Genomic DNA, 12,732 nt, shown 5'->3' with positions numbered 1-12,732 from the left:
AGGAGATCTTCTGATTTTAATAACCATAAGTGCAGTTGGCTGCTTACTTACATAATTCACTATACTACCTCTTCATGCCCTTTTTCTGTAAGCATGTTTTGAAAAAACAAACCTCACTTGAGCCTTTAACTATCAGCCTTCAGTTTACAGATCCGTAAGATACAGAATTTCTCCCCAGAATCCAAACCAGCAACGTCTTACAAACTACAAACTAAACATACAGACTTAATTTCATATTTTGCAATGTAAAATACTAAGCAACTTCTGACCTGATGAAAAGAATTTGTGTCAAAAGGGAATCAGAACACTTAGCTTAGGGCTATTACAGTTACAAATGTGAATGATATATATAAATATATCTGCCCCAATCTTGATCTTCTTGCACCATTTTCCATTCTCCACTTAAAGACATTCAAATCAGTAGCTTTATCCCATCTTAAGAGTGGTTTAAGTTAAATCAGAGTGAGACCAAAACCATTCCTTCCATCATTTTGTTTCCACTTAGCCTCCTGTTAGTCACTGGTTAATTGAAGATTTAGGCACACGCACATTAGCAAACACCTGCCATGGTTTAAGGCATTACCACCCTCTTGGAGGAGCTAACTGCTTCCACCCCCACACTGGCAGAACAGAATGCATTTGGCCTCCTTGTCTACTTCAGGGTGAAGTCTTGCAGCTTAGTTTAGTAGAAAGGCAACAGCATTTTAAGCCACAGCTGTTTGCTAAATGGAAGTGTGTCTAAGTTCTTAAACACCTTGTTACATATACTTTGAGAGGCAGAGTTTCTACTGCACCAGCAAGGTGGCAAATTCCTCAGGGAAATCAATTCTGGTTTCTCAATTCACTAGCTACCTTTGTGTTAAAACACTGGAGTAATACTGAGACTGCTCTGGACCTCGAGAACTGGCAAGCTCCCAAGGGGCTTATCTACCATCTAGGACTGTGCATTTACCAAACTCATCGCTCTCTCCCTCTGACATAGCATGTTACCAGCAGCAGCAGGAAAGAAGGAAGGCATAGTAGACTTTAGCAGTACTAGGCCAACTATGCCCTCTTCCCAACACCTCAATAATTTAAAGAAGGGTGAAAGAGAATAGAAGGGCAATTGGGAGACAAGAAAACAAGACAGTGATGAGATCTTATGTTCCCAGGGAAAGGAAACGCATGCAGGTAAGGGATAGGAGGAGTATGGGGAGATCAAGCTCCTAGCAGACTTCACCTGCCTGGTGTGATGAATTTCACATGGCATTCAGCTACATTTCACCATGCCGCATGTCCTCAGTAATCAGCCCTCACCCACTGGCAGGCAGGAGGGTTTGGGTTGCAAGTCAGCCTGCTGTCACCGCTGCCTGCTGAGAATGAAGTCATGTGGCCGGTCCCCTCCTGTAGGGAGTATCTTCTTGCTTTGGCACTTCCCCGTCATACCAAACAGCACAGAGGAAAAGGTTATTTGTCTTTTGAGGTACTAGGAATAGTCTGGTCTCCTCAACTCCTGCTCACACAGTTTGACAGACATACTGTTTCTAGCCCCTACTTTTCAGCACCAGGGCCACCCAATGTCTTCAAGCTTGTAGTTTACAGTAAGATGCAAATTATTTGTCCATGAGAAGCAGGCTAATAATAGTGAAAAATCACACATGGAGTAGCACGCAACTTCATGAGTAGGAAGAAAGGGGAAGAAGTGATGACTGGAAGGAAGCAGCTTACATTTGCACACAAGAAAGCTGAGGGATGCAGCTACATAACAAGAAGAGAGACAGCAAACAGTGCCACAGGGATTGAAGCGTGGCTTTTAGAGAAAGGGAAAGCAGCACAAGGGAACAGGTGGGAAGTGCAAGGTTCCACAGGAGAACCTTGAGAGGAAAATATCAATTGAGTATTCACTAGCTAGGGAGCTTTGTATGCCTCAGGAAAAGGCAAACACCTGTGTGTTCAACTTCTTGACTCAGAATGATCATACATACATTGGGAGCTACTGTTTTCCTTTTTAAGGCAGAAACAAATGGAAAGGCCAAGAAACCTGTCATTTTCTTTACCTTGAAGTCTCTTATTTTTACACCTGTATCATAATTTATGAAATGCTAGCTCTAAATCATCATTTCTACCTATGAGAGTATATTCGAGGAAATGTGACTAAAATGTTTCCATTCTTGTCCTGTAAAAGAGGAGCTACTCACTCCATCTCAGTTTACTATTTGGTCAGAGAAGCATTAAGTATTTATTAAAAATTACAACTATTTATTTCTCCTGCCAAAGGATAAGGGTAGTTATGTAAGTATTCGACAGAAATACATCTTTCTTAGAGGCCAATGAAAACAGCACCAATGGGTGAGATTTTGAGAGTTTTCTTAAAGGACTGGTTGCACAAAGCTCTGGTGTCCAGCAAGCAGATCCCATCTCCTGAATTATTTTTAAGCCTAGGTTCCTGAAAACTGGAAGACAGCAAATGTCACTCCTGTCTGCAACAAGAGCAGGTAAGACAGTCCAGGGAACTACAGGCCACTCAGCCTCACCCTTGACTGTGTGGAATCAAAGCTGACAGACAGAATCCTCCTGGAAAGGCTTTCCACACACCTGAAGGACAAGGTGATTGGGAGTAGTCAGAATGGGCTTATGCAGGGGAACATCATTTTTAACCAACCTGATAGCCTTCTACAATAAGGTAACATGCTTGGTGGACAAAGGGAAAGCAGTAGGTGTTGTTTACCTCAACTTTAGTAAAGCCTTTGTGACTGTCTCTCATAACGTCTTCATAGATGAAGTGACCAAGTATGGGTTAGATGAGTAACAGTGAGGTGGATTGGAAACTGCCTGAACGACTGGGACCAGAGAGCTGTAATCAAGGGTACAAGGGCCATTGGAGGCAAGTCACTAACAGTGTGCTTTTGGGGTCAATATTGGATCCAATACTGTTTAGCACCTTCATTAATGACCTGGACAAGGGACAGAGCGCACCCTCAGCAAGTTCACAAATGACAGAAAACCAAAAGGAGCAGCTGATGTACCAGATGGCTGTGCTGCCATTCAATTAGCTTGACAGGCTCCAGGCAGGGACTGGGCAGGGAGGAATTCTGTGAAGTTCATAAAGGGAAATGCATCTAGGGAGGAATGATCCCAGGCACCGGTACATCCTGGAGGCCTACCAACTGGAAAGCAATTTTTTCAAGGAGGCCCTTGGGGTCCTGGTGGACAACAAAGTTGACCACAAGCCAGCGATGCACCTTCACAGCCAAGACGACCAACAGTGTCCTCTGTTGCACTAGGAAGAACATTGCCACCAGGTCGAGGGAAGCAATCTCACACCTTTACTACGCACTGGTGAGGCTGCATGTGGAATTCTGTGTCCCATTCTGGGCTCCCTGGTATCAGAAAGATACGGACGTGCTGGAGGGAGTTAAGCACAGGGCCACAAAGATGACGATGGGACTGGAGCATCTGTCCTATAAAGAGAGGCTGAAAGAGCTGCAGCTGTTTAGGCTGGAGAAAAGATGACTTATGTATACAAACGTGTGAGGGGTGGGAATGAAGATGAGGGAGCCAGACGCCTTTCAGTAGTGCCCACCAACAGGATAGATAGGAGGCAACGGGCATGAATCAAGAAACCCAGAAAATTCCATCTGAACACAAGAAAACACTTTTTTTCTTGCTCTTTCTTCTATTTTTTTAATGTATTGCTTTTCTTGCTAACCTGCACCCATTCTTCCTTTGTGCAATTCACTTCTTTCACCAGTAGGCATACAATTTACTCATTTATGCTCTCATATACATTGGCTGCTTGCCCTAGAGGTTCCTATTTCATGGAAGATACATATACAATTCATGAGGTACACAATTTAATTTATTGTTACACTTGCTCTCATTTAGATTTTGGAACAGATACTGCTGCTGCTGTACAGTGAGAAACACCTGCTGATTCCAGCAGTGCTATTCAAGACCCAAGGTGCTCGCACTGCAGAGAGATGACGCTGAATCTCGGCAAAGAGTAGCATGCTCTTGCCTGCAGAGGGAGTAATGGACCAAGGCAACATGCTCTCACACATCTCTTTCCCCCCTAACTGGGGCAACAAACAAAATGACAGAGTTGTGGGACAGGGGTTTTGCCGCTCTATTTGCTTCCCAATCGAAAAGCAAGTGTGTAAATGAAGAACTGATGGTCAGAAAATGGAAGAACGTACTAGAAAGCATTTGAGTGAACATCTATTTATCCCTTTGCATGTGTGCAACAGAACGCACATTTTTGTATTAAAGTGGGGAAGAGAAAAGCAGAAGTGCTCCTAAGGTAAAGGGAGAAGTATTTTTTCCATATTTTATACTCTGTGAGGATTTTGCACAGGTCAAATCTACAGGCACTGCCAGAAGCCTGAACAGGACATATTCCCTGCCCAGCTGGAGCATTAAGCCCACTTAGTCTTGTGAAGGTCATCAGGCAGGTGATAACAGGGAAAAGTCAAAGCAAATGACTATTAGAGAAGGGGTCCAACAAAGCAGTTGACTTGTGCAAGGCCTATCAGTTTTAAGATGTTTTTGTTGGGTTTTCTTGGAAAATTTATTATATTTGGGACATTCTGTTCATTCTAACGTACTGAATGGCAACCAAGAGAAAACTAATAAACCTTCCTGGTCTCAATAATCATGAAGTTAGGTGGCCTGTACCTCACAGTGCAAAGAACAAGGGAAAAACAACAACAAAACACAACACATTTTGGCTACTTCATTCATGAACCATGTAAGAGTCAACTCAGGAAGGAGGTACTAGGATGCTTTCATTTACATGGGGACAAAAAGCAAAGTCAGTGGCTTTTAAATTATCAGCTGAGTAGCAGAACAATTGGGAAGAGGGCCATGAAGGTACTCAAATGCAAGCTTTCTAAGGGAAAACAGCTGAAAAAGGCACCACAGCAGAGACAAGATTAGAAAGAAACGGTGTATAATGTCTTTCTGATCCTACTGCAAGAGGAAATCTGCCCTGGGGAGAAGGATAATGCAGAAAATATGAGAGGAACTCTCCTGTTCAGAGCTTACTAGGTTTATAGGATTCATGCAGCCTTCCAGGCCTCATACTTGGTGATACCACATCAGACATATTTACACCTTCTGCTCAACTGGATATGTTAATCAAGTCTGGCACCCACTTACTTCCCTCCCATCAATAACTTTTAATCAACTTAAAGATGTAGAAAGCTCATCACACTCTTCACTGAAGAACATAAAAATATGAAAACTGTCATCCTCCATTGCTGACTATGTTTCAGATCATCACAACACATGGCCTTTTTGTTTTTTTTTTTTTTTTTTTTACCAAACATCCTGCTTTATGCTCTCAGTGCTTCTATATTATTAAAAAGAATAGTACAACAAGTTCCCTGGAACTAGATACATTAAAAAAAAAGCAAAACACACAAAAAACACCAAAAAGCAAAAACAAACAAAAAACCCACAGCCTCACCCAAAAGCTGCCCACAAGAACAAACAAACAAAAACCAACCAACACAACTGAAAACAGAAGGTGCTAAAAAGATGTAGACATTTTCGTCTGCTAGGAAAGCTAGAATTCAGATCCAAGTTGCTGAAAGTGCTCTTTCTTAACACCTTTTCACCTTTTGGCCTGACAGCTCTAACACTGCAGCTGACTGAAGTTGTCATCCCATCATGTAATAGAGGGAATATCTAACTTGCAAACCTTTCGAGCTTAAAGGCCCCTTCTCTTCCCAAGTTACCAATGAACTGTTACTGTATCCAGTTCTCTATTCCTGTTTCTCCCATGCTGAAAATAACACCAATTTTACCTCTACAACTGAAGCACGTTCTTCCTCTTCATCCTGACCCACAACACTCTTCTAACCTACATGAACACCTAAACTCTATATTCTTCCTCTGCTCAATCATCCTATCAAATTCAAAGCTTCATGCTTCATTTGCTGCCAAAATCAAACCCTTATCAAACTCCTCCCCATCTCCAAACTGCTGTGCCTTCAACATTTTCCAGTAGTATGAAGACTTCTCTGTCCAGCATCTTACAACGTAGGCTCTCTATAGTTGGCCTTCAAACTGACTTTCTCTGACAAACTGCTAATCTCCAGGCCTTGTTAAAGGCTCCCTTTATCTCAGCAACACTGTCCCCTGTGATGCTTCCCTTACTACTGAGTGTCCCATTGTTTTTAGCTGCTCCTTGTACAACCAAGCCTCAGGTCTTTACTGGCACAGTAAAGCTATTGTATACACAAAGTGGTAAGATGCAATTTTGCCATGTAGTCAAGAATTACAACCCTTAGCCTTCAGAGCTCTGCCCTGAGGGACTGTACCTCCTCGGACCCCAGACTGAGGCAACTACACTAGCAGATGCTTGGAGTGAAGGTGCTTCTTTCTTGGCCTACGCTGTGCAAGACCCAGGCAATGCTGCAGGCCTTGCTCACCTGTCCTTTAAAATACAGAACACCTTACCTCCTGTATTAAAAATCCTTCTTGTGTAAGGGAGAAAGTCTGCTGAAGGAAAAGGCTGTGTCAACAGACAGAGGATGACAAAGTCACAAATGCAAGATTAGGTGACAGGCCAATACTTGTTTTCTAGTCACAAGGTTAAGCATGCTGAAGATACAACAGTGACTTATTTACGGGTGCAGAAATAAAATTCCTGCACAAGGTCGAGTCTGTTTTACACCTGACTAGCAAGAACAAGCCGATGACTCAACCAGCCCATGCCACGGCCACCTCGTTACACCCAGCACACCATTCACTGCCTCTCACCAGGAGGACACCGGCCTCAGGTGAGGAGAGGCGGCGCACCTACAGCGGCACCCCCTGCCTCTGGGGGTTTCCCTCCCGCCATTTTACCCTGCCTCCTTCCCGAGGCCGGAGGGGGAGCCCGGGCACGGCCCGCAGCGGGGGCTCCATCCTGCCTTGCCCTTTACGTGAGGGGCTGCCGGGTGCTGCCCGGGGGTGCCCGGCGGGGCCGGGCCGGCCGCCGGGCCGCGGCGGGGCGCTGGCGGCCTCCCCCCGGCCCCGGGGAACCGCCCCCGGCGGCTGTGAGGAGCGGCGGGGCCGGGCGGGTCGCCGCGGGGTGGGTGCCCTGACGGGGAGGTGCCCGAAGGACGTGACCCCCCCGCCTTGTGTCGCGATATTGGGGCCGCTGTGGCGATGCCAGCCCTACCTTCGGCTTTCCCCGCTGTTGGCTTTGGTCTGCCGGCCTCACGGGGTGATCCTTAACGTGGTGTCTGAGGGAACCGTGGTGCATTCAGAGGAAACGTTTAGTTTCCTCTGTGTTAAAAGAGTGCCGTAAAGATAAGATTAAAAAAAAAAAGTCCCCCGGGAACATGTAACTATACGTTACGGTTTCTGCTCCTGAATGTTAAATATGCTGAATCACAACAAATGAGACAATTAGAACCAAATTTCAGGCAGGCCTTTAGCTACTATGTTGTGGAAACTGTAGCACTGTCAGCTTTTGAGTAAATTAATACAAGCAGTAAAGGAAAACAGCTTTAGGAGAATCCAACACCATCTTAAAAATAACAAGCTGTTTTGTAGTTTGTTTGCAGGGCTCGCCATGTGCTTAAAGATGCTATGTTTTGCAGCCAACCCTTTCCTATTAAATTACAAGAGGAGTAGCAGTGTTTTAAAGAAAACAGCATGTTAGCGCAGCACGTCCATGTGCACTTTTAAAATTGCCCCACGTACTCTATTGGACTCCCTGAGAGCTGAAGCTGTAGTTCCTCGACACCTTTCCACCTCACGAGCTTCCCTGGTCCAGCTCCATATTAGATCTGTCACTGGACTCAAACACTTGGGTTGTTCTCATGTGGGCTTAGCAATGGTACTTCTGATCATTATTAACACAGAAGATGCGAATTAACACAGAATATGTAAATGAGACTCTAGTGGACATACGAATTTTACCCACTAATCTCACACCTTTTCCTTTCAAGATATTCATGCAACATTATTATCCACCAGGAAAGCACAGAGAGCAACTGCTGCTAAAATTCATATCCTCCAGAGCAGGATCAGAGAAAGAATTAGACACAAAAATTAGGATATAGATAATCTCATATGATAAATTACTATGGTTTCATAAATTGCTGCTCATCAGCTGAACTTTCCTAACTGCTCTTGGACACCCTCTTAGACTGTTAAAATGGCAAGTACAATGTGTTAGACTAAAATACCTTTGTTTCACTTCAAATGTGCCAGAGATGAGAAGAGCACACAGTCAGCTACCTCATTATGCCATTGTAACTCAATAGCTTGCAATAGTCAGTACAATCCTAAACCACTGGGTTTTTTAAGTTCTGAATTAGAAGACGCATACCGAAAATAAAGGAGTCACTTGACTCTAAAGGTGCCAACGCACCCTGGATTCAGGAGCCAAGTGTTCAGTTGTCACTACTAACCTTTTGTAGTTCTACTATTTTTACAATCTTTTTGATGACCATATACTGAGCATATAGAAAATTGCTACTTTTACCACTGAAAATGTGGAGCGATTTCCCCAGGTCTGCACCTTCTACTTCTTCATTTGATCTTGTTAGCAGTTGGTCATAACAGTAACACTGCTTCGGTAAACATACACTTGAGAGGGAGAGAGCCTCATATGAAATGCACAAATACAAAAAAAAAAAAGTTAAAATAGATCCTTTTGTAGTCTCGGCTCTAGGGCAGAATCCTGAATTGTGGTAGGCCCCTGAGGTCCCTAGATACGTTATGACTGAGGTGCCTTAGAACCAGACCTGTGACCAATCCACACACTAGGAAACTACCTAGAGCTAGTGAAAAACAGATTTAATGCTTATTTCCAAATAAATTATTTATGCATTTTCCTCAACAAGTTTCCCCATCCTACATAGCCAAGCATCAGGTAATATAGGCACACTTTATAAAGTAAGTGGGAGTTGTGGGTTAGAGTCAGTTCCTTCAAGAAAAAGTTAAACTTAACTCACCTGCATCCTGGAGTTCCCTATCCATCGGTCTGCAGTGTAAAAGACTGTGTGTCATTGGCTCTTCTTTTACATCCCTCTTCTCCTCTGCTCCCTTCATCTGAAAGAAAACAGTAGTTACTAATGCATTTTCTAAGCAGCCCGATTCTGTTAGTACATTCCTATTTAAACTTGGAGAACACTTACCACTGCCTCTATCCAAGGAGACTGGTGGAAACGTTCTTGATCCACAGCAGGCTAAACTACAGTCACTGGTCAAAGCACACCATAGTTTGTTTTCAGTTTAAGCCTGGAAAACTTTTACTAGTGAAAGCTAAACTTCAGTACTTCCAGAACTAAATAGCAGCTGAGAGGGTTTATTTTGTATGTTTGTTTTTGCCTCTCTCTCTCTCTTCTTTCTTCTAATTGCAGTTTTAGACTTAATTAAGGTTTAGGTTTCTGATTTTTGTTGTTGCTTCTTTTTGGAAAAACTGTTGAACTCTAAACCACAAACAGGATCTGAGCAGACGGAAGTGCAAAACAACTCACTGTACCTTTTTTTTTTCCCGTCTCACTTTTAATAGTTCATTCCTGTAGAAAAGAAATAGTAATAGCCTTTCCTCAATGTTTGAAGGAAAGATGGAGTGAAGATTTAGGACAAATGCTAAGGAGCTAAAATAACAAGATTCTGCTCTTAGTCTTCAACTACTTTTCTGTCAGTCTCTCAGACTGCATCTTTGCTGCAGGAAGTCCTCTAAGCTAATCACTACTCTCTCCTTCTCCATGCATCGACTTCTCTCTGAAGGAAACTAGGAAGGCCAGAAGATAATGGGTGCCAGATGTCATTCCAACACAGACTCAGGTGGCAATCAGGGTGCTTACCAAGATTTACAGGTACAGCTGATCAAAGTATTATTTTTCCCCTCCTTTTGTGGAATACTTCAGCATTTCTACTTTTATTTTTTTTTTGTGTGGGAACAGGTGTTAGGGGAAGAAGGTGAATCAAATCCTGATGTTGAAGCCCTACTAAGTATGCTCCTCTTCTGCTTTAAAGGGTAGACCCACTAGCCAGGTCATCTAACTTGTTTTAGGGTATTCAGCTGGTCAGCTAAGTCAACATTGCTGCAGAAAACTGACTTCTGATAGATCAACACTCCCCCACACACTGTCCCCAAACAGTGATTTTTTTTTTTCTCCCCAAATAAACAACTGTTTTTTCTTAGACTTCTTTGTAGGCATGACCTCAAATTTTAACAGTTGTTTTTACTTGTCCTGATGGAGTTACTGGTTCTGTGAACTCCTTTTCTAGATTATTTCATCTTTTACTATCACAGCTCTCTGGAGATCAGCAAGACTTAAACCAGAAAAGAGCTATTATGCAAAAATATCATCCCAAGAATTATCTATAAACAGAAATGGCTATCATGTCAACACGAGATGAGAATGCTTGTATTACTACTGACACAGCACCAACATTTTACAGAAAAATCCTTTCCTGCCACAAGTGCCTCTTTTTTCTTTTTTTTTTTAATCATTTTTCCTCCTGTACCTGAGAGATAATCCACAAATATTTTATGTGGTTATTTAATACACTTTGGTCAGCAAGCATTGCTTGAGTGGCTGAAGAGGAAATTAATGCAGAACACACCAGTCATTTACCTGAATGATCTTTTCATGCATCCATCCTCATCAGCCAAACCCTACTTTTTAAGTCACACGTTCTGAAAGCAAGTAGCACAGGGATTTATGAGCCCCGCTTCCCAGGCCTAAAAAGTTGGGGGAAGGAATAAATCAGTTTCTAGCACTGGTAAAAAAACACACACAAAACAAACAAACAAACCCAACAACAATAAACCAACAAACCAGAAGCAAACTGTTCAGCTCTAAAAACAGCAGCACAACTGTTGCACATTTGCCATAATCGCTAATTACAGTGAAATCCTGGTCCCAATTCAGTCAATGTCAAAATCCTCACTGATCTGCTCATAGCCAGGGTTTTGCTCATATAGGCTAATGACTCTAGCTCTCATGCACCAAAGCAAATTGTTCCAGGGCATGAGCCACTTTACTGCTTGCAACTGCTCTTTTCATCTCTTTGCCAGAAGTTAATTTTCCCATAGCAGTCAGCAGAATTCATCCTATATGTTCACCTTAGCCATTGCATTTTGCAGTCCAGGTGTTAGGACACAATGAGGCAAACTCAGCTAGCTGCACCTGCCCTAGATTAAGTGGTTGCTGACCCATTTCTAATACCCTGCCACCCCTTACCATTTTTTAGTTCAGATCTTCCATATTATTGTTTTAGGGACTTCTTTTTTATTTTAAAGAACACCATATATGGGTTATTTTACTAAGCTCTTGCTGGTGATTGTGCTATGTAGGTAGCAGCATCCACCTGAGGAACACCGGTAGGTTTATCAGAAGTTGTGGCTCACCTCACAGTTCTCCTCTGTCAAACCAATTCCATCTAGTCTGTCCACTTTGTTGCTGACAGAGTTTTAGACATCTAGTAGCATAAGGTTTTATTTCAAAGTTTTATGAAATCAATGGAATACAGCAGCCTTGAACAATTTTAAACAGTAGACAGCAAATGCAAATTCTGCTAGTCTTCACCAAGAGGGAGACATAGTCATTTAATATAACCCATATTTCTGTTTAACCCATATTAATTAACTAATTAATTATTAATTAATTAATTATTAATTAATTATTAATTAATTAATAACATTAATTAATTAACCCATATTTCTGTTGTCAGAAGATACAGTTAGGTGCTGCCAGTTTGCAATCGTTCCCCAGCCTATGGAAGGTAGGATGAATTTACCTGGAGCAGCTTTGCTCTCTCCATGGACTATGGAGGAAAATAAACAATCGATTCAACCCCAAACATCAAATTTATAGATGGTTAAATCTAGCTTAAAGGAGAAGTCCAATTCATTTATTTTAAAATAAAATTATTTCATCATTCATTTAACTAAAAGGAATGCGGTGTCCTAAGCCACCACACGTGCTCTGACACAGCCTAGTAACATGGCATGGTTTGACATTCAGTGGCAGTACAGCTTGAGCAAGTGTAAGCAATTGCCACCCACCTTGCCTATCATTCCTTCTTTTCTGCACCACACTAGCAAAAGCATTTGTGTAGCACACAGTGAACAAGATTGAACAACAGATGTTGCTAAAATTAACTCAGAAAAACAAAAGCCCAAAGTCACTAACCATTCAGATGGATTCCCAGAGACCCCACAAACTGTACCTCTAAAGCAGAAAACAAGGGCACAGGAGCTGCATACGACTGAATGGCCATTTAAACCATTCTGATGAGACCACACACTTTGCCTGCAGTCCCCTAGACTGTTGTAGACTACTAAGCATTTCATTTAATTCTCTCCATGCAGATAGATGCCCATCTCCTGAGAAAAGACTAACCTATTCCCCACCTTACAAGACTGTTTGTGACCCAAAATATATTACATATTATGAGATGATAATGCATGTTATTACATAAGCTCTGTTAAGTATATCCACATCAATAACAGTAGTATCAGAAGCCCACCTGTTAGTCACTCTTCCCATACCAAATCTGTCCCTTCCTATTGCTCAACACACAAGGCACGTTACACAAAGGTCTGCCTGCTCACCTGTAGTTTATCAGAACTAACTGTTACTGTGTTTGCTAATAATGATTTGTAATGTTTCTGTGGTAAATCAGACTTCTCTCAGGAACATACTAGACCCATTACAGCCAGCAGGCCAACACTACAGAACCTTCAGCTGCCAGACCCAACAGATTTTCAGGACTGAAGAATCCTAGCAAATGCTC

General features: G+C 42.5%; 1 protein-coding gene across 13 annotated transcripts in view; it reads right to left on the bottom strand.

Annotated features, from left to right (window-relative positions):
• ZNF827 (zinc finger protein 827) overlaps positions 1 to 11,164 on the bottom strand; it is a 122,744-nt gene extending 111,580 nt beyond the window's left edge. For 3 of the 13 annotated variants that reach the window (XR_013949868.1, XM_080588645.1, XM_080588644.1), the window contains exons 1-2: positions 9,117 to 9,754; positions 8,934 to 9,030 (exon numbers count right to left, since the gene is read on the bottom strand). Coding sequence is in view for 8 of the 13 variants with exons in the window: in XM_080588645.1 (XP_080444771.1) it covers positions 8,934 to 9,030 (97 nt within the window). In the remaining 5 variants the exon portion in view is untranslated. The other 10 variants (XM_080588650.1, XM_080588647.1, XM_080588643.1 and 7 more) reach the window with 10 other exon arrangements.
• Positions 11,165 to 12,732: the final 1,568 nt, after the last annotated feature.

This window comes from Anser brachyrhynchus (assembly GCF_964034855.1).
Source record: "Anser brachyrhynchus genome assembly, chromosome: 4".
NCBI lineage: Eukaryota > Metazoa > Chordata > Aves > Anseriformes > Anatidae > Anser > Anser brachyrhynchus.
The sequence above is the reverse complement of the archived record's forward strand: the minus strand, read 5'-3'. Positions and strand labels throughout refer to the sequence as shown.